Raw genomic sequence first — 24531 nt, forward strand, 5'->3', positions numbered from 1 at the left:
TTAACATTTTATATTATGGATATGTTTTTTTTTTTTTTAAATAAGTGTTTGCATCAGCTGTATTATCTTTTTCAAGCCTGAAAAACGTCAAGGCCTGAAAATAACCTTTGCAGACGCCCAAAGTCTGCAATGAGGCTTCCAACTACAGGGGGGCGTCTGCCTCACGTTCACACTTCATCCCAAAGTGTGAAGATGAGGAGGATGATGATGCCGCCTTTGACCCAACATGCTGAGTCTGCAGGATCTGACCCCCAAGCAATTTGCATTCGGAAGGTCAATCTCCGCAAGACTTTTGTGATTTCTAGCATTGAAGTGCAGATGGCTCAGCTTTTTTTTTTTCCATGTTTCTTAAAAATCTTAAACAATGAATGACTCTCTATCTATCCATCTCTTAAGATGTGAATGAATTGCTGCAGCCACCATTCCGGATTTGCACAGCGCACATTCTTGCTCCTCAGAAAATTCCTTTTGAAATAAAAGTGCCATTGAATAAGTAGTCATTATCTCACATTATTTACTATCAGAGTGCAAAAGCAGCAAAGATACACAGAAACAACGGTCCTCCAACATCACTCACCAAAGTGCGCTTGTGCGTTCCACAGAGACAGTCTTGTTACACATCACAAATGCAGTTGGGTCCAAGAAAACCCAATCTGGCTCAAAAATGGACTCATCTATCACTTTCTGGGTTGAAGCTCCCTTTTTGTGTCTCTTCTTCAGTGCTTGACAAAAAACAGACGTAAAAACAACGGCACTTTTTGTTTTTAAATAAAGCAGGGCGAAACATAAGACAACAAAATTGCAGTCATCACTCAGTGATTGTTGTTTTAACGCTCCTCTCGCGTTCACACATCAAATTGAGCCATTTAAAAAGTAAAAAAAAAAACGATATTCCAGTGAAATATTCACAATATGTACAAGGAATTCATTTTGTAGGTTTTCAAGTTGAGTCCAAGACATCCTTTTTAGGATTAACTAAAAGTACTTGTTTGAGTCTGAGAGGCCACGGAGGAGTCGACCACGGAGGAGGGATCCTCTCGGGGGGTACTCTGGGAGCCCCCCTCCACTAGGGGGTCCTGCTCGACCAGGTCTAAGTCCAAGAGGTCACCTGTGGGCGGGACGTGGATGGCGCCGTCGCAACACGAGCACACCTGGAGGAGGATAACATGTTGCATGAATGAGGACGCCCGATTGGCCACTTCATTAGGTACACCGCAGGGAGGGGAAATCACGTACGTCTGTCTGAAATTGTGCCAATTTCAAAATGAAACAAACTTGTTTTGCAGCGTACCTTGACATCCAAGACTTTGGGCAGCCCTCCCTTTTTCATCCAGGGGTGCACCCGCATCAGCTCCTTCTTCTGCTCCTCGGTGAAACTGGGCTGGCTCTTCTGCATCAGGCTCAGCTTCTCGCGGTCCTCCTTGAGAACTTTCTGGATGTCGCTGTCAATAAAACCAAAATCACATTCATCATCGGGTCACGAATGTTTAAAGAGCAGCAAACGTGCTCTGCTAGCGCTTTGGGTAGGTCTGCTTGAGCAGAGATTGAAAGACGAGGATTTGGATGTCAAACGAGGGTTTTGAAATTAGGCGCTTACCGCGGGGGCATCTGGTAGGTCATCATGACTTTGTCGTCAGCCTTGGCCATGAGGAGCCAAAGGGGGTCTCGGAGAACGTTGTCGCTGTCGTCCGGGTGACCTTTCACCTTCTGGCTCTTCTGTGACGAGTCCACGCTTCCAAAATATTTGCTGCTGTTGCTATCTGAGGGCCAATAATTCAACAGAGAGATTGACTAAAAGCTAACTTTGGGAGCAACAAATTGACGTTGGATGATTTCGCCTCACCTGCCCCGCTGGCCGAAGTTCCGCTGTTGGACGTCCGGCCGTTGGAGGTCCCGCTGGCCGAGGTGCCGTAGCCGTTGGAGCGCGATCGCACGGACCCCGAGGTGGCCGAGCCGGTGCCCGAACACGAGTCCTCCTGCAGGATGATGTCCAGCATGTCGCTGGACAACGAGGTGTTGTCGCTGTTGTTGCAGTCACCGCGAGAGCTCGCCTGGGAGGGAGGAGACACACAAGCGATGTGACATCAATTAGTCATCCTCAGCAGTAGGTGGCGCTATACTAGGGCAGCTGCATCCGAAAGAAACGTCTTTGTTCGCAAGGTTTGATCATTGCATTCCGTCTAAAAGGTGCTACAGGTGGTATCAAACATTCCTCTTCCTCAAACCTAACAGGATTAAATCGGATCAAAATGAGTGTGGCCATAATTGGACCCTCCCCACATTACGGTTAACGTGTCGCTTTTCACCATTTTGAAAAGCCAGCAGTCAAAGCGCCAGGGTGAATTTTGTCTGAGCATTTTAGTGACAGAGATGCAAATGGTCTCCAACTATCAAGAGGTTCTTCTTAAATAAATACGCACAGCAGCAGTGACGGGCAAGGGGCGTTAACGGACATATGGAATTGAGTAGGGATGGGATTGGACAAGGATGAAACGCTTTCGGCCGGTCAGCCTACCTGACTGCTGCAAGCCCTCAGCCTAGAAGAGAACATGCCTTTATCCCAAGACAAACGCTCACAGACATGGATCGTGCCCTCGCAATACAACGGTCCAGGCGGACCAAGGAGACTGAGAGATGGCTAAAGGGTGTAAGGCATAATACAGCACGTGTTAACACCCAGACCAAGCTCGGGACCAAATGTGGCTTTGATACAGAAATACATTGTCAATTTTTGGAGGGAACTTTCACTCAAGTGAGAGGTGATCGGTTGCGCTCGGGCTCAGCAGGCCCCACCCACAATGGCAACTTGCAGGGAGGTGCGGCACATACACACACACACAGAGAGAGGATATACAGTGCTCCCCGCTGTATTGGCCAAACCAGCTGAATTTAGTTAAAGCATGTGAGATTTTGGTTCTGTTTTTAATCGCAGAATTTCCCCTGTAGCGGGTTGGGTTGACAAAATAAAGCGGGGTTCACTGTATTCGGTTTGGGGCTGGGGGAAAGTTTCGCCGTTTCATAGCCTACCTGATTCAGCTCTTTGGTTTGGCTCCCGACCGCCGCTTTCTCCCGTTCGGTGGCGCCTTGACCTCCGGGGGGCAACGTTGTGCCATCCTGCCGGTCTCCGGAGAGCTCCAACTCCAGGAGGTTCAGAGGAGAACTGCAGCGAGACTGGAAGAGTGGCGGCGATGCGGACTGCGGCGTGGAGGCGCGAGACTGGCCCTCCGCCGGGACTTTGGGAGCTTCCGAAGCAGGCGGGGGGAAGTAGAAGGATGGTGTCACGTAGCCCACTTGGGGTGGATAGGGTATCTGGGGGTTGAATGGGGCTGGAGTCATGATGGCGGCTTGCCCGGGGAAGGTGGCTTGGCCCATCTCGGGGTGGTACGCCGCCGGTTGCTGAGGTCCGGGGCCCAAGGCCGGGTAAAGGTAGTTGGGTAGCACAAAAGCCATGATGGGGGCGACCATGGGTGCTACGTAGGGGGAGTGAGCGAGCCCTGGCGGGCAAGGAGGAGCCCCTTGATTGTCAGCGAAGCCTTGCAGGGGGGTATTCACCAGGGCCGCCACCGAAGGATCTCTGGGGAAAACCTGGAGGGGGAAGCCCGGGAAGGCTGCAGGGAACATGGACTGAGACGTGTCCGAAGCAGACCAGGATGTGGGGTTGAGGCCTTGGTTCAGGGGAGGACCTCGCTGCTGCTGCCTCGGATAAGACGCGGTGCTGTCTGAGGACTCGGTCTGCTTGGCTCGCTTGGATTTGGTCTTTCTGTTGCGCGCAGCGCGCTGCCCCGCGTTGAGCTTGGACCCGGGGCCGCTTCGCTTTGCACGCTGAGCACCCGGAACGACTGTGAAGATAAAATGATTGTCAATAAAGTGGAACACACACATTCCAACAATGGGGCCAACAACAATTGTTTTTTTTTTTGTTACCGTCGTTGGTGTTCTTTTCCCTGTGGCGCTCCAGGTACTGCGAACAGTTGGCTTTGAGGGCGGTGAGCTTGCGCAGTTCCTTGAATCCAAAGAGGAAGGCTTGCTCCTCCTTCTGCGTGTGGGCCGCCAAAACCTGCTTGGTCAAACCCAGTTTCCTGTACGACTCCCTCTCTTGGCCGCGAGGCGAAAAGGCCCAAGACGGCGGCGCCGTCTGTAGCGGGTTGTGGGCGCATTCTGCTGCCTCACCCGCCCCATCCTCTGTGATCTCTGAATGAATGACAGAGGAGCAACAACTCAAATGAGTTCACATAAGAACATCAGAATTCATCTGCTCGAGAAGACAGTGGAAAAGAACTTTGGACACAAACTTATACATGACTTAACTTGCACGCATGCACACATTCACAGACATGAGAGAAATCTGGAGGAAGCACAAAAGCATCACGTTGATCCTGTGATCAGAATATGTGGAGAAATCTCTTTTGGTCCTTCTTGGCCTTATTCCTTGGTTTCGATCACATCATCAAGGTGTAAATGTATAGTCAACAGTTAAAAGGCAGATGGATTTACAGTGCTGCAAAAAAATGATCATCTCCTCGCTTTTCTCCTTTTTCCTGCATTTTCCTCCATATCAAAAAAAAATGGCAACTAGAAAAAATGAGACCGCAGTTTTTTTTTTTTTTTTAAGAACCATGACAGTGGTGCCTTGAGGTAAGAAAGATTTTTGTTGTGTTTTTTGGGGGGCAAGCATTTTGATTTGAGCTACAAACAGGCCAGGGAACAAATTAAACTCAAGGCGCCGCTGTTTGGTCATGAAATAAAAATTCGAGTCAAAAATAAATAATTAGCAATTATATAAAGTTTTGTTTTTTTAGTCATCTACTTAATACCTAAAAATACTAACGTGATACAATTTTAAAATGCGTAATAGGAATTAGGAACCATGTTGGTGATTCTGAAACGATAACCGTTTGAAAGCTACAAGAGAGGAAATCTGCACGAAGAGAAGAAAAGCGATGGGAGGCTGATCCTTTTCACGGCACTGTACCTGATTCTTGCTGAGGTTTCTTGTCGCCAACATGAACTATGGTGCTACTGTAGCTACACTGGCTGGTGATGGACACCACACTTTCGGGTTTGTTAGGTAAAGGCAGGGGCAGCGAAGTGCCCACTACCGCTCTGGCAGCATCACTGGACTTTTTATCAGGGGGGTCCAAAGCGGAGTGACCGGAGTGATCCTTCAACAAGGCCGGTTCTGCCAAAGAGAACAGAGGACAAAAAAAAAAGATACTGACATCGGACTGCCATTTTGGAGAGTCTGAGAAAGAAGAAGCTTTGAAGCATGTATGTCCAAACGTTTGCCACGGAGAACCACGTGTTGGTCAAATGGAAGGAAAGCTTTCAAGAAAAATTCAAATTGATAGCAATATTCTTCTGTTTATTTTCTTCTCGTAACCTTTTTTTGTAATTGGAATATGTGGCAAATTGAATGACAAAAACGGTGTAGGCGCCAGTGGCCCCCTGGGTTGGACTTTGGACACCCTTGCTTTTGAAAGATGACCTTGGAATAAGGCATTGTTGATTGTCACGTTAATGGCGGTGGGACGTTCATACCTTGAGAGGCCTGCATTGTGGTGCAGATTTGATGTTTGTCTTCATCAGAAGACGTAGTGTTTGAGGATGATTGGCATTTCCTCTTCAGAGCATATGGAACGTTGCAATTCTCCAAGTACCTGCAGGCCATCATAAGATTTAAGGATGAACCCATAGCAATTTTTTTTTTCCGAGTACAAGTATGACTGAAATGGCAAGTTAGTTGCAATGCGTTGTTTGTACCTGACAATGCTGTCCAGACAGCTGATCTGCTGGTAGGAGTAGACCTTCTGGTCGTTGAGCGGCATCTCCTCCTGAGAGGAGGACTTGCTCTCCTCCATCGGCGTGACGTTTTCCTTCCAGCTGAGGAGGCCTGACAAGTCCTTGGGCCGCACCACTGCCGGGCTCTTCTGGTCAGACTCCGCTAAAGAGAAGGACTTTGTTTTATTTTGGATTTGACTTTGGGAAAATTAAATGAAGAGCAGGATGGGTTCATCTTTCCAAGTAGAAGAGGTAGCAATCTGGACTTACTGCTGTTCATTTTCCTGCACTGTTCCTGGTGCTTCTGAAGATGGACTCCTTTACAGATTTCTTGGAAGGTTCTCTAACAAAAGAAAAGAAAAAAAAATTAGCCGCCGTCTTCTATTTATAATTTGACTTTACAGCACTGATCCGACCCTCCATATCATTTTCCGGTCCGAGAGTCTCGGCTAGTGATCAAAACTGTTATCTGCAATTGCCACAAGGTGGCGCTGGCGCAATATTTTATAAAGCGCTCCTTTGGCCAAAGGACAGAGAATGACTTGAGGAGTAGCAAACCACGAATATAAATATTAATAACTACTAAAGTGGCACGTTACTGTGTAGAATGGACATGAACTCACCGGCCGGGCTTTGCTGCTCACTTCTTCCTCCTCGTTGTCTTCTTGATGGAACTTGCTGCCGTTGTTGAGGCTCTCGGTAGAGGAGGTCATGCCCAGGAGGTGGTCGCTGCTGTTCAGACTCCTGTAGCCACTCGACCCACTACTATGAACCGGCTGCAGGACAGACAGGACCATCATCAACAAAGGAGCCCTCTCAATCTTATTCAGCTTCTCTACAGGAAGGCTAAGTCATTTGGACAGTGACGTAAAGTGGACCTAGTATCGAGGACCAATCGTTTCACTGTAATCCCAGACAATTTTGACAGCTTTCACTGTAAACACAAAAAAATCTGTGGACTGAGTAGCCAGCCATGTGGAACCTTCTTATTGTCTCACCTGCAGGAGGAGTCTGTGGATCTGCTCAGTGATCTCCTGGATGTCGGAGTCCATGGCCTTTGACTCGGATCCAGCAGTGAGCGGGGCCATGAACACGTCCTCGTTGACGGGGCCCCTGGAGTCCAACAAGTGAAAAGGTTTATTAAACGGACTTTTATATTTCAGCAGTGGTGGGAAGTAGCAAAATATAAATATGTTGTCATTGCACTAAAGTCGATTTACTTTTCCCCCCCCAGGTGTCTTGAAGTAACAACTCACGTTCGCACTTTGTGTCTCCCGATCACAAAGGAGACCTTGCGACTCCAGGGATTGACAAAACTGGACCAGCTGGTATCCAGGATGACGTATTCTCCGTTGCGGGCGCAGAATCGGACCGACGAGTGGTCGAACGGCTGCCCGGCGTACTGGAGGACTGGGCGTGGGGAGGAAAACATCACATTACTTTTAAGCAGATTAAAAAATGACTTGAGTAGGTGAGAGCTTGATTAGGTTTATTCCCGTGTACAACCGACAAAGTGCAAAGAAATATATAAGCAGAGGAGGAAGTAAAAATACTCACTTTTTCTGTGGATGGCCAGCATGATGGCTCGGTCATTGGGATGCAAGTGGAGGAGGATGGATGTGCCAATCAGATCCTGTGGGAGGTAACCCAGGAGAGGAACCGCTCTGCAATGGAAAAACAGTTCATTGGCGAGGGAAAACCACAGGCACAACTACTAAATGCTCTCAAACGGGATGGTATGAATGCAGACGAGGAATGTTTGTTTGCCTTACCGTTCATCCACGTCCTGGAACACGCAACTTGGCGAGTGCGTCGTAGTGAAGACGCGCTTATCTGTCGGAATCCGGGGTGCTATCCAAAACACACGCTACATTTTAACATCCACCTAATCTACCTTCAAAAGCAAAGATGTGTTCATTTCTGTCAAGGCGCTTACCGTCATAACCCGAGTGAACCCTCTCGGCCAGGAGGAGACAGCAGAACTGGTCCTCGGCGTGCGCCGTGACTTGGACCTTCATCAGGTAAGGAGTCATTCGGAAGGGATAGTACTGCAGGTCGCCTTTACTCTCCTTTCCGCCACTGGACCAACAAGTGAAACAAACAGTTGATTATTTTTAGTCGATTAATCAGATGATTAAAAAAAAAAAAAAAGGTTCAGTTCCAATTTTTTATTTAAAAACACTGACGACCGTGTAGAAAATGGAAATAGATAAATGATTCATTCTTATCTGATGACCAGTGACGCACGTGCATATGATGCCAGTTCAAAAACACATCCAGAGTGGAACCAAAGCATGAATAGAAATCACACACAGCAGATGGTCCACCCACCTGATACGGCAGAAGAAGGACTTCTCCTGCATGCAGTCGGGCGGAAGAGACTCTGCGATGGGAAACGAGGCATGTTTTCATTCAGTGAAACCACCTTACATTCATTGTAATTTCTTAAGAGCACGGGAGGTCGTCCTCCTTTTTTTTTTTTTTTGGTTGAACTTTTCCCTACCTGCTCCAGTGCACATGCTCCAGGAGGGCAGCCGGTACGGCGTGGTGAAGTTGTAGAACACGCTGACATCCTGCGGGATCAGGAACTCCACAAACTTGCTGTTGTTGAACACGTCCCTTTTGCAGTTGAGGATGGAGGCGGCTTGGTCAGAAATGTACACGATCTTTCCCGTGATGAGAGACACGGCCACTGCGAAAATGTCCTGTTCAGGGGGAAAACAGCAAGACTTTAATGATCAATTCACTTTTGATGATAATACATTTTAATTTCCCAATCCATACCAGTGCATTATATTCTATCTTTGAATCATTTTATTTAAAAAATAATTCAGATGCTAAAAGATCTATACTGGGTGTTACCAAAAATGAAACATGATCTTCACATAAAACGAACGACAACATTTTCTTACAGGGACAATAATTCAGTGACTTACATTGTTTTTGAGCGTATATTCCGATGTGATGCTGTCGATCTCGTCGATGGTGTACGACGACACATCCAGGCCAGAAGGTTGACTGTCATTGGTCATCAGCAGTTGGTAATACTCCTCATTGGCTGCAAACAAAATAAAACCTTGGAGTCGGGCAGGCTTAAATAACAAGGAAATTATTTATACATGAAAAAAAAAATATATATATATACTGCTTGCTAGGGGAGCCGCGGAAGTGCGTGAGCTTTACCTTCCACCTGCTTGACGCAGCGCAGGGCATACTTGAGCGTGTTCAACGTGGACGACTTGCTGCCGTGCCTCTTCTCGGCGGGCAGGTAGAGCTTCAGCTCTTTCAGGGTCTTCAGCACTTCCTTTTGAGTCTTGGCTTTGGCTGATTCTTGACTACTGTAAGTGGCACAAACCCATTCCCGCCCGGTCAGACATGCCAAAAATCTAAAGAAGCCCAATTTTGGGGTCCTCGGGTTGACGTACCTGCAACCGCTGGTGGAAGGGTTGTCCTGCTCGGAGCTGAGCAAACTGAAGGCGTTTGAACTACTGGGGGGAGACGGACTGTGGGAGTTTGAGCTGAAGGGTGGCAGAGAAAGAAGAAAAAAAAGGTCTGATCAAGTCGTGTAATAATAAACACAGATGTGTTCTCATATCCAATCATTTCTCGAACACTTGCTATCCTGCATAATAGCGTGCACGCTTGTCAGCCAGGTGAGCAGCCCTTGAGGTGGGCTTACGTAACATTGAGGAAAAATGGAGGCGGACGATCTCGCAGTTTGAGGTGCGCTTAAGTTTGACCTGGAAAAAGATGGGCCGATGTCGGAGCCCTTTTGTGGAAGAAAGTGAACGGATCCCATGTTGTGTTAAAAGCGGTGCCGACAAAGGACGCCGCTCTCAAAATTTCGGCGGCTCTTTGCGGAGAACCCGTGGCGCGGTGGGGATGGCGAAGAATTAGGAGGAGAAGGAGAACTTTTAAATACAGCCCGCATGAAAAGCCATGCCAATAAAACCCATTGCACTGTAATGACTAAAACAGAGCTCCAGAGCAGGATGGATGGATAAATTGATACATACTGGCGTAATTGATATCCACAAAATAAAAAAAAGAGCTGAATAAAATCATGTCAAAATATAAATCGAAAGGCACAACCTGATTTTGTACATTTAAGTCCGACTTAACAGCACGACTAGAAATACAGCAAGCCCGGCAGAGTGTCTGGCGGAAGACCCGCTAAACCCAAAATGGACTCTGAGACGCTGACTCATCGCAATCCAGGTGTACCTAAATAGCAAGCTAATCCGGCTAACAATAGAGCGGCAACACCACAATTAGCAAGCTTTGAGCAAAGGAGGCTATTTAATGCAGTTACACACAACGCTCCGAAAATATGACCGCCACTTTTAGAGTGGACTGGCCCAAAATGTACTGCTAAGCTTTTACAAGGGGCTAATTGGGCTCCATTGCATCATCGGACTTGAGAGCTTTGGTTTCTCTGCTAGGAAAAGCAACACATTTCGTTTTCTTTTGACAAACAAGTTCTATTGACAGCTGTATTGTATTGCGCAAACTGCTGATTCCTGACCACTGTGCCGAAGCACGCATGTATGACGTATGAGATTATCTAATTCCACTTCAGTGGGCTAAAAATGGCAGCATTATTGATGGGGGAGGGCGGGCAACAACACCCAACTATTGAGCTGTCATTGATGGTACGGCGCCGCCACCTGAGCCGGACATAGATTTGTTTGTTTTTTTAACTCAATTTAAAGCTTCTATTGTATCGTTCCGTCATCTGGCATGGAGGGCAATTGTTGTCATTTCGACATTACAATGATGCACATTAGACTTTTTTTTTTTTTTTTTAAGAACATCTTAGAGCGCAAAAGGCTTACCCAAGACTATTAACAGCTGCCCGTTCCGTCGCCTCGCACTAAAAATAGCCAACTTGAGCCACTGAGAATAGAGCTGGCTTTGCGAAGAGCGTTCGAGAGGAGCCGAGAAGAAAAAAAGTCAACGTGTGTCAAGTTGACTTGGCAGCGGCGGGTGGGTCAGGGAACCGGAATATGAAGAATCCGGTTTGACAGTTGAAGTGAAAAGTTTGAGAATGGCTGCCATTCCTCTGATCTGGTGCTTCTTTTGAACCACTCCCATTTGGGACATGAGAGCGGAAACGGTAAGAACATGCATCACTCCGCCCCGGGACGTACAAACAAACAGGGCGTTGCCATGGCGACAAACGAAGCGTCAGACAACATGACACGGCCCGTCTGGCGTTATTGTAGAGCCAAGCTGCCGCTCTGCTGGATGACATCACCGGGGCGGAAATCTGTCTGGGAGCTTTTTTTTTTAAATGTTCCCACCAGTCCAAAGGAACTTTGGCGCTCTTTTGCTGGCACTGACTTTGACGTCACGCTGCAGAGGCACCAAAGTATGAAACTGATGATGGTGGAAGTGAGTGAAGTGTGCACGACATGTTTTCGGCCACCTTACCTCTTGTTGCTTACAGAAGACTCCAACAGGGCGGAATCTTTGCTGTTACTGTTGGAGCTGCCCATCGACTCGCCCCCGTTGCTCCCGCGGCTCCTGTTGCCGTGCGATTCGGTCCCGCTGCCGCTGGAGCCGCTGCTCTTCATCTCCACGTCCTCCTCCAGCAACGAGAGGGAACGGGAACTCTTGCGAAGTTTGCGCGGGGCGGCCGGGGAAGGCTCGTGGCCGCTGCTGTCGCTGCCCTCCGACGGCAGGCCCAGCTCGGGCCCGCCTTGGCCGTAGCCGCTCATCCGCTGCAGCTGCGCCACCGAGCCGCAGCCGGAGGCCCCTCTCGGCACGGGGCAGCGCGACGCCCGGCGGCCATCTTGGTCCTCCACTACTGAAAAGCAGTAGTGCTTGGAGTCTGAATCTTCTGACATCGGGAAAATGAGCTGACTTCTCGTGGGCGGTGGTTAAGTTGAATCAAGTGGACACAATCACCCCATCGCCGGCCGGGCAAGTTGTCGAAAGACTGGAATGGGACTGCTCTGCTGAGACATGAATGAAAATAAAATGAAAATCCTTTAGCGCAAACTGCTTTTGCAACAATGCCCGAATTCAAAGGTTTTTAAATCATCGATCGATCGCATTCGTTTGTTGTAAAGGTGAACATTTAAAAACCAGACACCCAGAGACCTCGACAAACACTCTGCAGGTGTTTCTCTGATCCACAGTGTGAGCAGGTTCAAGCGGCGTAACCTTTGAAAAGAGAGGTTCTGCTCCATCTGAGGCCCCCGACCGACCCTTTCAAAAGGATCATCTGTCGTGCCGAGCACAAAGAAAACATTTACTTGAATGCCACGTTAGGCTGCAGCTTTGGGTCGGGTCTTTCCTGGCCTTCAGACGCCGCAGCTAGCAAAGACGACATCGCTAAAAGAAGACGAAATAGTCGGACCATTGCGGTCCGCTCTCTAACCGCACTCCAAGAACATTCTCTGGTCGTAGGGTCAAAAATGCATTCGCCAGGGATAAGTGGCTGAGATGACCACGCTGACGTTGATTTGAGGAAAAGAACATTGTAATCCTGAACCGTGTTTTTCTGTATTTTCCAGATCACAGTATTCTGCAAAGGTTGATGTGTCACTTCTTCATATCCATACGGTGACATTCTGACGTGACCGTTTCCACCCATGACTAAAGATCAGCTCGGTCCTATGTACCCGTCAGGCCATCTCCGTCGCAAGCAATATTCATTCAGCACGCTGAGCAAAAAAGAACTTTGGTTTTGCCCGCAGCGTATTATTTCAGTCACCATTGTGGCTTTTGCTTTCTTATCGACCACACAATGGGTGATAGGACTAAAGGAGAGTTTAATGCAATTTCCGGCAGAGCGCACAATGGATGACAAGAAGGGCGAAGACAGAAATGGCCTCTCCCATTGAGAACAGAAGAACAACGAGATCCCACCATTGACGGCTAATCGAATAGCACAAAGCTAATCAAAAGAACATAAGAGACTCATCTTGGCCCATTTCACGCAGCTCGGCTTTGTGTGCTAGTTAACAATCGGTGGAGAAATAAAGCCTCCGGTGATGAGGCTTTATTGGGTCTCATCAATCTAGAATCTGCCGCTCTGAAGAAAAAAAAAAAAAAAAGGACAAAACAATTACGAATTCTATTCTGTATGAAATCCTGAACGGAAATTTCAAAAGTTTTCATTTCTCCTTTGGGTGTGAACTGAAATTGTTTGTGTGACCTACATCCGCGCTCAATGACATCCCAGATGGACCTCTTGGATCCGATGCAGATTGCCCCACACACACGCATGCACACCATGACAACACAAGGCTTTATCCCGGCAGCTAAAAAAAGGACAGGTACCAAGACGGGAGGGTCACGTCTCGGCCAGTGACAAAAACGGAGTGCAGGTGGAGAGGGCGACACCGATTTACCGGTCCAACTTTCAACCTGTGTCCCAAAAAAAAAAAAAAAAAAAACAGATTGCCCTCTTCATTGAGACAAGCTGAAAATACACTTTGCTTACAGTTGCATTCATTGCCGTATCCAAGCAACCTGAGAATCACTGCAGGTTTTTTTTTTGGCCTGATGCTCACATTGGCTTTCTGGCTAAAGCAAAGCAAGAATCCTATTTGCATTTCCATCCATTCCATCTGTGCAAGCCAGAAAGACGACATCAAAATAGCAAACAAACATCCTAGCAGAACTCCTCAGCTTTGCTTGAGGATCTCTTGACATTTGACTGAATCAAGACTGTACGCCAGACAAAGCTTACTTTTCAAGCATTGAAGCAGAACATTTTGCTCCTCATATTTTCCTGCAACCTGGAACAGATTCAAGACACCTTTTGTGCTTTTTTTTGGGCTGATAAAACATAGATGATGTCTCTTGATACAAAATAAAACCTTCACTTTGTCTCTCTTCTCTCTACAGTATCAAAAAATACAGGACGCTTAACTATAGATAATAGGGTGATTCCATAATTCTTTCCTCAGAATTGAGTGATTCCATATTACAAAATTTAACAAGTGAATGAGCATCGTCCGAGGTTGCATTCCGGGCATCGTTCACTAACTCCACGGACATGTGCTGCGTTGCGCTCTTTATGTAAGGTGTTGTGTTGGACTTTCCATGCGACGCCAACTCCGGCACGTACGCGGTCTCCTTTTTTTCTTTGTGTGCTCCCTCAACCCTTTAACATAGTTTAGAAACACACCGTTGATATTGGCGACAACTACAAAGTTGATATTCTCACGTGAAAGCACACCGGCCGACCCAGCTGATCCATTAGTCCACTGACACAGTTATGCAACTTCAACATTAGACAGCCTTTTAAGAATGCGTATCGAGCTCCACGTACCGTAAACAACCAACACTGGTCCCCGTGTGCACGCTGAAGTAAAAACTGGACTCCGGGTGGCAACGCTGGCACGAAATCTCAGTTCTTCGCTGCCCGTAACACTGACAGTCTCTCGGTCAGATTTGTACTCGCACTGCGTAGTGGAGCTCCGGCTGAGGCATTGACCTCATTGACAGAGACTCCGCCTTCTCTGTTTTTATTGGTTCCCTCGGCTGTCAATCTTAGCCTCACTGCGCTTCCAGCCAAGCGGCGCCATTGTTCCGGGTAAGGGGACGTCCAAGCGCAACACCGCACGCTTCTATGATTGGCCCGTGCAGCTGTCACTCTATTTATATAAGCGCGTCACCACTTTCACGTGGAGAACTAGGGGCGGGAGGCGGGGTCAGGGAGGTTGGCCAATCAGGGGAGAGCAAGGGTTCCTGAATGAAGCGGCTGGGATGGCTGTTGTATAAACTGTTATACAAGGAGACTGCGCATGCGTTCAAGTTTACAGATACCATCGTTGGGAACTTGTGATATAACACAAGGTGACTAATAATCACAGTCGTACCTATTAGATCATTCTTCAATGTATTTAATCATTAATTCTCTGCTGTAATAGAATGGGCTGAAGGAATGGCAGTTTCATTAAAAGAATAATCAGTTTCCCAATCTTTCTAGAGGCACATATTTTACATTGCAAAATAAATCGAACCCCCCAAAAATATACTGAACTGAAAAATAAAGATGTTTAATTTATTCTGAAATATTCTAACACAATGTAAACTGGGCCTGTTTAGTTGAGCAGAGATATCTATTTGTATGAAAGGAAGAGAGGAAGGCAAATTAATAAAAGCATTTCATTGTCCTGCCTACTACTATGTCATAAATCAATTACCAGTATTTGTTTAAAAAAAAACAAAATTATTGAACTAATTGAATGAAATGATAAAATTATGTAAATATGCATGCTGGAGAGCTTTTATTAAAGACACTCGTGACATGTTTAAAATGAGATAAATTAGTATGTACGATTGTATGTTCAATCAAATCGATTTGGCAGAAAATCCTTTTCCAAGGTACCGTGTATGAGTATTGATCCAGGAACGGAGGGAAATTATATTTATATCTTTCACAACACGTGTTATCACCTCGCCATCTGCTACAAGCAGAGACGGCGACATTAAGTCAGCGTTAATTGGCAGAATCAAAGCTCGATTTGGTCCAATTTGCATTTATCTGGTTTTATAATGATTCCTCAACAAAGGAAAAGAGACTGATGAATATTTGGTCATAATGAATCAAGCTTCCCACTGAATTCATATTCATCAATCATGACTGATTCCCTTATTAGGTGTTTAACTATTGCTACGTATTATATATTAGTCACACTTGGCCTCGATAAGGACGACTGGGTGAGAGGCACCCCGGACCGGTCGCAAGCCAATCATGGGGCATCTTTAGATGAAAACGCATTCACACTCACTTTTAGACAAGATGACGCTTTCAACAAGGCTTTTTTGGATGCAGAAGTTCCAAATGAGATTGAAATGTGCGGGGAAGCCACTACACCAGCGTGCTGCTTCTATTTGAAAGCATGTGTCAAACGCGCCAGTATCCTGTTATGCCATCCGGGGATTGCAGATGGACCAGAGTCTGTCAAACCACCAAAGGAATAGAACAACAGATGGCAAAACCTATTTTTACAAAAACTGTATTTGAGTTTGGGAGTGCCTGCCCACTCACTAAGAGTAAAATTACAGCAGGTAAGTCTTCAATTATCTCCCCATTTCCGAAAATGTGTCTGATCAACGCATCCACCCATGACAGGATGAGCCAGGCTAGGAAAAGTCTCCAGTGATCATGATGGGAGTGCAGCACTACTGGATTTTAAGATCATTTTTGTTTTGAAGGCTCTAACTTGTCTCACTATTCTAAAAAACGACTCATCCTGAAATTATAACTACATGGCGGATTGTATTTTTTAGCCATCTGTGTCATGCAGATCACCCAATTAGGGTCATCTGATTTTGAGAGCCTGCACAAGTTGTGTACTCGTGTTCACATTCTATAACACTCGGAGCCGAAATTGGCTGGAACGAACAGCGAGCAGACGACAGGATGCTCAACCTTTCGTGACGAGGAGAGGACGGATGCCAATGGAAACTGAGAAAATCATTCGAATTATGGCTCCCGGAAGCTGACGTTGCAAACCAGAGGGAGGCACTGCCTCACACCTTAGACAGTCTGAGGTGCTCAGTCATAGCATGTTGTCAACCACCCACGCACCCATTTATATAGCCTAAAAAAATATTAGCACCTTTTATCAAATATATCAATTTGGATTAGCCCAAACTAATGGATGTTTTCTTACCTGCGTCTTCGCAGGCCAGAGTGCGTTCGCTCTCAACGTCGTATCAATTAATAGTAGGCCTACATGGAGTCAGCTCTTCATTCCTCCATCTGTGAAGACACAAAGTCACTTTTGTGTGGGCAGGTGTCAAAGCCTCTTCGCCAACGCATGCAAACGCCGACATATGGCGTTGGTTCCACGTCACAAGGGGGTCATTTCCACGGTGCCCGCCGCCAAATGACCAAATGCGTCACTCGCGCTCAGTCATGTTTACATGGACTTATTTGGTGTGCTCACAAAAGCCCCTGAGACTTTTTAACTATCAAGGTGGTTGTCAACCTTTTCATCAAAGACCAGTTCAAATATTTCGCTCTGAGAGATTACCCAGGGCGTGAAGTGGAAGTCGTCAAAAACGTTCTGGACAAGAATGGCTCATACGCGCCCTTACAGGTCTACATTATTGTAGACTACATGTACAGTAAGCTTTGCCCATTCAATGCTCAAGAGAAGAACAAGGTCATCACAATTCCCTTTTATTCTTTTATCAGTATATGACAAGCACTCAATATCAATGTGTACTTCTGACAGTGTGAGCCTAAATACATTCATTTCGTTACTTCCACCACTAAAATGTGCAAATTTGTGATTTACTCTTCATAAACCCTCAAAGGCGTCGTGATGAGAAAAGTGAAAAGGGCAGAGCTGAAGAATTGACCTTCTCTGGCGGCGGTTCTAAACGTTGACTGGATGAGAGCGATGGCCCAACTTCAGATGGCGATGCAAATCGAGGTGGGCAAAGTGCTCTACAGGTCCGTAGTGATAACCGGCGTGACTCCGTGGACGAGCAACGTGGGACCCAAATCTTGACTCAGCAAGTCCACCTGATGGAGGTAGGCCCGGTAGCAGCTTGTGTCTGCGGGAGGCTGTGGCAAATAGAGGAAGCGCACAGCCGGCGGGGGGTCTCCGTGACTTTGGATGAGATCGTTGACTGCGTGGATGTAATCATCTGTCAGCTCCGCCGCGTTGCTGGAAAACGCTTCTTTGTATCCGTCTTGCACTTCCTCGTCTCTCTCCCTTCCCCTAACCCGGTGTAGTGCCACAACCTGCTCCCAAGCCACCATCTGCACTTGCGCCGACATCCGGAGCTCTTTGAGCATCAGTCGCAGTTTGGCTTCCTCCTCGTCCCGCAGACTCCCGCCGGCTTCCACGCAGAGGAAAAGGCGCAACCTGGCTTGGCTCCAGGCACGGGTTTCGTGAAGCACGCAGGCCAGCTGAAGCAAAAACAGCGAGCAGACGTCCACGTTGCCGCCGCTGTTGGGTCGCAGCAGATTCAATGGCCAAATGTCGACAAACGGGCCCACCGTGCCGTGGTGTGTCTTCCTCCCCGCCCCTAAAACTTCTTCCTTGTTGAACAGGCTGAAGTATCGAGCCAGGGTCACGTTTTTGCCCATTTTAACAGCGTCGGTAATAATCGACACATATTCCTCTTCTTTGACGACTTTGGGTTTATGTGCATCCCGTACATTAGGGAAGAGTGGTTCTCCCGACTCTTTGTTTGGATACACTGCATCCAAGCTGTGCTCTGGAGGCAAATGAACTTTGCCTTGGAGGAAGTCTTGTGGGGGGCAGTCGTCATAGAAACCTAAGACGAGAGTGTTTGGCCTCATCCCGCCTGGGAAACGTTACGATATGGGTTTTAATCCACAAGAATTGCGTTTTAAGCCACAGAAAGTACGACAGTGAAAGCGCTGCATAACCGTGGATTGGGGGGGGACTAACCTAAAGTCTTGTCTGGTTTAAAATTGTGGCCATGTTGTGGCATTAAGAGATTATCTTTAAGATTAAGAAAGATATTGAAGTGAGGAGACGGCCTTAATTGGTCAGGCTGAAAGTGCCATTTAATGTATGTACATATATATAGTATCTATATTAAAAAAGGAAGCAGTGCTTTGCTGCCACCTTGTGGCATCAACGGGCAACTGATAACTCAATTACTCTGGATTTTTTTCTCGTCAGAGCAGGACTCACTTATTTCCTGCAAATAAAATGCCAGCCCCCACACACAAAATCATATATTGGCCATTTTTGTTTTTAAACCTATCCTCACTGATTTATGTACTTTTCTCTTTTTCTAACGCCATACAAAGCCAGAAAATGGCACAAGAGGCCCGGGCTAATTGGAACATAAGTTAAATGTAAAAAAAAAATGACGTACAAAAGGAAGAGGCTTGTTGGGAAATTTTGTAAAAAGAGTATGCTATAGTAAGTGTTTTGGGGAACACTGTGGCTTATTTACGGTTGAACTATTAATATTGGCATTTGTGTATGAACATTTCCAATTTTCGTTATTTACAGCAGGGCCAAAACTCACAGAGGACTACTGTACAACAAAAGCACATGCACACCTACCAAAGCCTGTGATGAAAAGAAGGTTCTGAACTCCACGTCGAACAGAGTCAGCCAAGGTGAGGTTCACAAAGGCTTTGATGTTTAAATGGTCCACTAAAGCCAGCCAGGAGTGGTAACAGCTCTCCAAAGGATTGGACGGGCTCTCATCTGGAGAAACGCACAACGAATCAAATGGCATGATTGAAATGGGAAGAAAACAAAGCTAGAAACAATTACCTAGCAATCCCAGTTTGACATGACCCAGAACATAGAGGCCACTCTTCTTCAGGTCATTCATGAAAGTTATCAGGCCCACACAACTACGAGGGTTGGCCACCATCAGCAGCACCTGAGGCCTCCAGAACTTGATGTGGTCCTTGCGCACATCCAGCATCAACAGGTACTTGCGGACCTGAGTAAGAACACAAAAAAAGGCTGGAAAGTACATTCAATCGTTGATATGTATATCGGTGTCCCAATAATGATTAGAAAAGAAACAAATACAATTCTATTCAAGATTTGCGTGTGTACCTGGTGGAAGATGAGAGCCTGGCTTATGTAGCCCCAGTTGCTGATGGGGCCCAGATAATGAATGAGCATGAGGAGCAGCAGCATGAATGCTATGCTGGCAAATGCATAGATGGCATTGATCAGGAACATCATAACCAGGCAGCCAAGAATGCCCAGCGTGCAGGTGTGCCACGTGAAACAACGGAAGGAGGGCCTAAACGCAGGTGGGGGAAAAGTATAACAGTTACCAGTACTTTATTTTAGTTGTTACCCAGTCTTGTACCTTACCTAAAGTTTGGCGCAGAAGCCCACTCGAGAGCCAAACAAGCCAAGTTGACAGTGGCATACACCAACAAGAAGATGATGGTCACAATTCCAGCAATTGTGTTCAATTTCCCAGCAAACAGCACCATCTAGTGGCGAACAAAGCACACGTTCGCCCAACACATGCAATTCGATGTTTTGTCATGAGTAGACAGATGTGCATGTTAAAACATTTCAATTGAGTTCAGAAAGGTTTTCTTTTTCCTCTCTTTTTTTTTTTTTAATAATGAATTTAGGCAAAATCACCGCTCCATTGCAAATAAAAAGAAAAGCATGTGATTCATGGATGAGTCAAATGTGTGAGTGATGACACGTTCACCATTTATTTGCATCTTATTACTTGGATCTCATCCTGATCGTGGTTACTTTTCAACCCCCACAAGAACTGTGAAAATGTATTTTGCATAAATACAAAATATTTATACAGCATTGTTTTGAAATATAAAAAAAAAAAGGCTTTCAATGTCCGTAGCAAATGAATGTTACTTTCAAAGTAAACATAGCAACAGATATTTTTAAAAAAGCAACAAAGAAAGATATATTTAGATAAACACTTTTAGAAGGCAACATTTTACCTGCACAAGCAACCAAGAGGCAAGCACTGAGGCCCAAGGGTTCCCGCTGCGGGATGTGGTCCTCGCCAGAGCCAGGACGCCACCTGTTGTCGGTTTTACAAAAGCAAAGTCAAAAAAGGCAAAGTGTCTGTTGCTGCTCATATGCTTCTTGCTGAGACAAACAACCGAGTCATCCCGCGTTGGTGCTTAACCAAAACACACAGTTACACCATTCGTGTCTCTGCAGAGAAAGTCAACATCGCCAGCCATCTGTTGTCAGATGATGCATTCCAAATGAACTCCTGACATTCAATGAATAACTGTGGTCCATTTCTCACAGATGGCCGCCGATTAAAAAGATGACTTGGTTTTACACGGGAGTCCGGCTGAGGTGGAACCTTAGAAGTGAGCGTCAACTTATCAACGAGTCAATTTCTCCTTTCGCAAGCCTAAGACACGCAAAATGGCCACCTCACCAAACAGGTTGTCTTTAGAAAGCGCATAGAGGACTCGGGAGGCGCCGATGAGGTTGCTCATGGCGGCGGACATGGCCGACGAGTAGATGCCGACTGTGACCAGAGGAGGCCAAACATTGATGGCTCCGAGGAAACTGTAGTCTCTCTGGAGGATGGGACTAGAGAAAAGACAAGGAAGCATAAAGTTTGATGTACATTTGCATATTTCTATATGTGGTTCAAGTAAATTGCAGGAATGACCAGCATGCAAAAAGTGCACAGGGTTGTTCAAACTCAAGCTTGTCGCAATGCTTTGGGTGAACGCATATTTTTCTTTCCATTGTCTTTTTGTCAGCATTATCATAATATCCAATTTTCATTGCATTTCATCTCATCAGCTCATCGCAGTCACCGCTTGCAATCAGTGCGCCGCCGCGTCTGTGCATACAAATGAGGCAGGTAATTTCATAGACGGACACGTCTGAACTACCTTGGCGTTGATGCTTTCAAAGTAAAGGATTTATGGACGTGATACGTTTCATGTCTCCTGAGTTAAAACGTCAGAAACCTCAAAGAAAAAAGGAGAAGGATTTGCGACTCGTTTCAACACTCTTGGCTCTCCCCTGGGGAGGAATTGACTTTCAGCCCTCAGTATCGTTCAATCTGTTTGACCTTAAGACACTTTCGCCCCTCCAAACCTGATGGTGACACAAACCGTTGACAAGACGACGCAGCCAGCAGACTGAGCAGGTTGTACGTGACAAATGTTGTGAAAACCGCCGTCAATGTTCCTCTGGGAATGGAAAAACTTGGGTTCTTCAAGTCACCTGGGTAAACAAAAAAACAAACACTTTTTTACTGGCACCAGGGGCGAGGCGATTTTCCAAACAGCAACTAGCCGCTCCAATTCTGTTCTGCTTGAGGAGCTTCTTTTCCTCCGATTTTTGGTCAGTAACTGGCGTTTCCAGTAAAATCAATCCATTTTTTACAACCAAATTTGAATGGAGAAAAAGATAGTTTACTCGTTACTTAGGTAACGTAAAACCATGATGCCCTTACCTGACATGTTGGATCCAGCCATGATTCCGGTGCAACCGTTGAACATGACCGCAAAAACGGTGGCAAAACTCATCATGGTTCCAGTGGTGTAGTCGACGGTGTAACTAGCTAAAAGAAAGCACACTTGTGTTGGTACTAGAAGAAAAAATCCCTTCTGGCGGTTTCTTGAAGCCAACATTTTTGCAAATCACAGAGAAGTGTGAAGTTCAACATCAAAACAACGTTGCTTGGGACATACCCCAAAGGTTGCCCTCCAAGGTGTGTAGGCTGAGGCCGGTATAGTTAGCAGCGGTCTGGGTGGAAGCGTTCATGAAAGAGGAATGCGGGAGCGTAACTGTTCTGGGTTCCACGGTAAAGAAACTGGTGAAGATGGATGCCAGAACGATTGTGACGATGAGGAAGATGACAAAAGTGGCTTTGGCGTAGATTTGAGCGCCTACCTGCAAATCACAAGGCGTTTGAACCGAGAGGCGAATCGAACATACAATCAAAGTCAACCGCTCTCCAGGTTGTTAAGACCGTGGTCAACGTATTTAACAAATGTACGGCTATGTTTGTTACCATGGGAAAACAACAAATGTTTGAATAAATGACAGCATCCATTGTTTACACTGGCACATATAGTTTTGCAATGGGAATGATTCCAGTCAGCCAGCCCTACAACAAATTGCATTCAAGCGCCAAAATGCTCCCGAAACAACGGCATGAAATGACGCGGCGTGTTGCTGTGTCTCACCAAGCAAACAAAGAAACAAATGGAAAGCAGCACAGTGCCATAAAGCAAAGACCACCAGTATCCTGAAGGCAGCACTCGATGGGAGGCTTCGAAAACCGCCCCGGGCTCTGATGCTGGAACGAGTACAAAAAACTGAATGAGTCAAGCCAAACGTTGTCGTGCCTCTGAATTTGGTATACTCGTGCCAGCCAACCTTCTGGGACGCCGAAGGCAGATACGATTGCTTCAACCAGACCTAAGATGTAGAGAGCGCTGCCACACACGTTGGCAAAGAAAAACATGATTCCAATGCTGCCACCAAACTCTGGACCCAGCGCTCGACTGATCATGTCTGAAGGTCGCCGTTAAAAAAATTGCAGGGGTCATACTTTGGAAGATTTTTTTTTTTTTTCGTGGTAGCATATTAACAGCTGTGCCTCTGGAGCGCCTGCCCATCCTTCAAGGGAGAAATTTCACAACATACAAAATTGTTTGCTGGCGGGTTATTTCCAAAAATGTAGATGTTCGCAAACCAGAGTGTGTTGCAAAATGAGGCACAATAGTTTCAGCGCCGCTGCGCTAGTACAAATTGGCGCATATGCCCTCATAATGTAGATTGATTGAAGGATACAGTAGGCACCTCCCGCATCCAAGGCTCCATTAGTTGAAATGGCGCAGACAGAAAAGACGGTCATAGTGATGATGAAGTAAGCCACCAAGAACATGGCGATGGTTTGGTACAGCCCAGCTTGACCTACAACAAATCCTGCGGGCAAATAAGAAAGAACAAACAAATGCGTGCAGGGAAGTTGACGATGGAGAATGCATAATCAAAATAATAGCGACAGAAGACGTGGATATCAGTGCCCAAGCTAAAGTGTCATTTTTGATGTTACAAACATTTTGGGCACGCCCATTGTTCCCACAGTTATTAACTTTTACTAATATTTGTTTATGGTTGAAAAATAATCAATCATTCATTAGCTTTTCAGGAACAATCATTCGTTTTGTTAGGACTCTAAATCACATTTGTCAAGCCAGGGTAATTGATCACCCATGGGTTTAATTAGTCCGCAGAGAATGACAGAAGGCTTGGGCAACATGTAATAAACACCGCCACTGGATGTTAAATATAGAAACAAATAGAAAGACAGACGACAATTAATCATGAAAAAAAAAAAGAGGGCTCAAATTGCTTCGTCACCTGACCACGTGGTTACCATTTAAGACTACTAATACCATAAATGTATTATCGACGATTTCGTATAGTTTTGACACAATTAGTTTTCTTTTTACTGACCAATTCGCAGGAACACGACGACACTAAACATGGAAAGCAATGTCGGAATAACAACTCCGAAAATTACGCCGAGCTTTCGACGGCCTCGGTCTTGGCCTTGCTCGGAGCTCCTGTTTGCGGTCTCATCCTTCGACTCCGCCCCGCTGTTGGTGGAGAGTCGATAGTTGATAAGAGGAGCCTTCTCGGACATTACAACAGTTAAATGGCTACAACAACACAATAGGTCTTAATTCATCCGCTACGGTGAACTCTTGAAAAGGGGGTCATGCTTTTGACGAGCTAGCTTCCCTTAGCCGTAGCAGGTCACGTGAGGTGAGCAAGGTGTGCTCATGCTAATGAGGCTGGCGGAAATTGCGACGTCACTTCCTTTAATGGATTATCCCATTAATAATTTATATTTATGTCCTCTTTTGAACTATTAACAAGACAAATATTTGTACATTGCTCTTTCTAAGTGAGTTACCTTAGGTTTTTGTGCCTTGTGATACTTTTGTCTGCGTGTGAGCCTGTTTTGCAAATGTTCTTTGATTATACGCTTTATTGTAAAATACGTACAATCATTGTGTGTTTGTTAATAAATGAATGCTTTTTTGGATGTTGCTTTTTTTCTGGGATAACATTGCTGTTCATACAATGTATGTTTGTAATTATTTAATTCCGTTTCTAAAAAATTGTTTTTGGAGAATTTCTTTATTGTTATACTAATTTGTATATAGCTCCTTCAAAAACACTAATCAAGCCAAAATACGCACATGAGTATTTTTAATGTTTCATAGTATTTTAGGAAAAGAATGTCTTTTCAAATGGCTAGTTTCTGTTGAAAGACATC

General features: G+C 45.9%; 2 protein-coding genes across 6 annotated transcripts; both read right to left on the reverse strand.

Annotated features, from left to right (window-relative positions):
- Window positions 1-490: 490 nt before the first annotated feature.
- Window positions 491-11627, reverse strand: per2 (period circadian clock 2). Of its 4 annotated transcripts, none has more exons than XM_061295386.1 (23): window positions 11212-11627; window positions 9204-9296; window positions 8962-9116; window positions 8715-8836; window positions 8282-8483; window positions 8110-8161; window positions 7715-7857; window positions 7551-7629; window positions 7336-7442; window positions 7035-7188; window positions 6777-6891; window positions 6402-6554; window positions 6049-6121; window positions 5761-5941; window positions 5539-5657; window positions 4973-5179; window positions 3925-4191; window positions 3028-3839; window positions 2516-2638; window positions 1844-2051; window positions 1598-1760; window positions 1292-1442; window positions 491-1151 (listed from the first exon to the last, which is right to left on the reverse strand). In XM_061295386.1, exons 1-23 carry the CDS (start codon window positions 11625-11627, stop codon window positions 972-974), a joined length of 4275 nt encoding a protein of 1424 aa, XP_061151370.1. In that variant the 3' UTR covers window positions 491-971. The 4 variants fall into 4 exon arrangements, with proteins under 4 accessions (XP_061151370.1, XP_061151373.1, XP_061151372.1 ...); XM_061295389.1 differs by lacking the exon at window positions 11212-11627 and adding an exon at window positions 10614-10754; XM_061295388.1 differs by lacking the exon at window positions 4973-5179.
- A 92-nt stretch (window positions 11628-11719) lies between these two features.
- LOC133165597 (solute carrier family 12 member 9-like) lies at window positions 11720-24041 on the reverse strand. Of its 2 annotated transcripts, XR_009717629.1 has the most exons (15): window positions 23703-24041; window positions 23034-23168; window positions 22617-22754; window positions 22424-22536; window positions 21926-22127; window positions 21688-21795; window positions 21344-21455; window positions 20650-20807; window positions 20195-20277; window positions 19584-19708; window positions 19317-19509; window positions 19023-19197; window positions 18807-18953; window positions 16419-16507; window positions 11720-11738 (listed from the first exon to the last, which is right to left on the reverse strand). XR_009717629.1 is itself a non-coding variant. In XM_061295390.1 (14 exons), the coding sequence occupies exons 1-14, from the start codon at window positions 23890-23892 to the stop codon at window positions 17201-17203; spliced, it is 2748 nt and encodes a 915-aa protein (XP_061151374.1). In that variant the 5' UTR covers window positions 23893-24041; the 3' UTR covers window positions 16915-17200. The 2 variants fall into 2 exon arrangements, 1 of the variants encoding a protein (XP_061151374.1); XM_061295390.1 differs by lacking the exons at window positions 11720-11738; window positions 16419-16507 and adding an exon at window positions 16915-18069.
- Between the last annotated feature and the right edge of the window lie 490 nt (window positions 24042-24531).

Source organism: Syngnathus typhle, linkage group LG13 (assembly GCF_033458585.1).
Source record: "Syngnathus typhle isolate RoL2023-S1 ecotype Sweden linkage group LG13, RoL_Styp_1.0, whole genome shotgun sequence".
NCBI classification, from domain to species: Eukaryota; Metazoa; Chordata; class Actinopteri; order Syngnathiformes; family Syngnathidae; genus Syngnathus; species Syngnathus typhle.

Excerpts from the sequence above, each read along its gene's own strand:
- per2 (XM_061295386.1), bottom strand. The coding sequence starts at position 11,627 with ATGTCAGAAGATTCAGACTCCAAGCACTACTGCTTTTCAGTAGTGGAG. Across the intron at positions 6,555-6,776 it reads TCCACAGACTCCTCCTGCAG|CCGGTTCATAGTAGTGGGTC; the intron begins GTGAGACAATAA and ends TCTGTCCTGCAG. Across the intron at positions 1,152-1,291 it reads CCAAAGTCTTGGATGTCAAG|GTGTGCTCGTGTTGCGACGG; the intron begins GTACGCTGCAAA and ends ATCCTCCTCCAG.
- LOC133165597 (XM_061295390.1), bottom strand. The coding sequence starts at position 23,892 with ATGTCCGAGAAGGCTCCTCTTATCAACTATCGACTCTCCACCAACAGC. Across the intron at positions 21,456-21,687 it reads GGCTGGATCCAACATGTCAG|GTGACTTGAAGAACCCAAGT; the intron begins GTAAGGGCATCA and ends TTGTTTACCCAG. Across the intron at positions 18,070-18,806 it reads TCTTTTCATCACAGGCTTTG|GCGGGATGAGGCCAAACACT; the intron begins GTAGGTGTGCAT and ends AACGTTTCCCAG.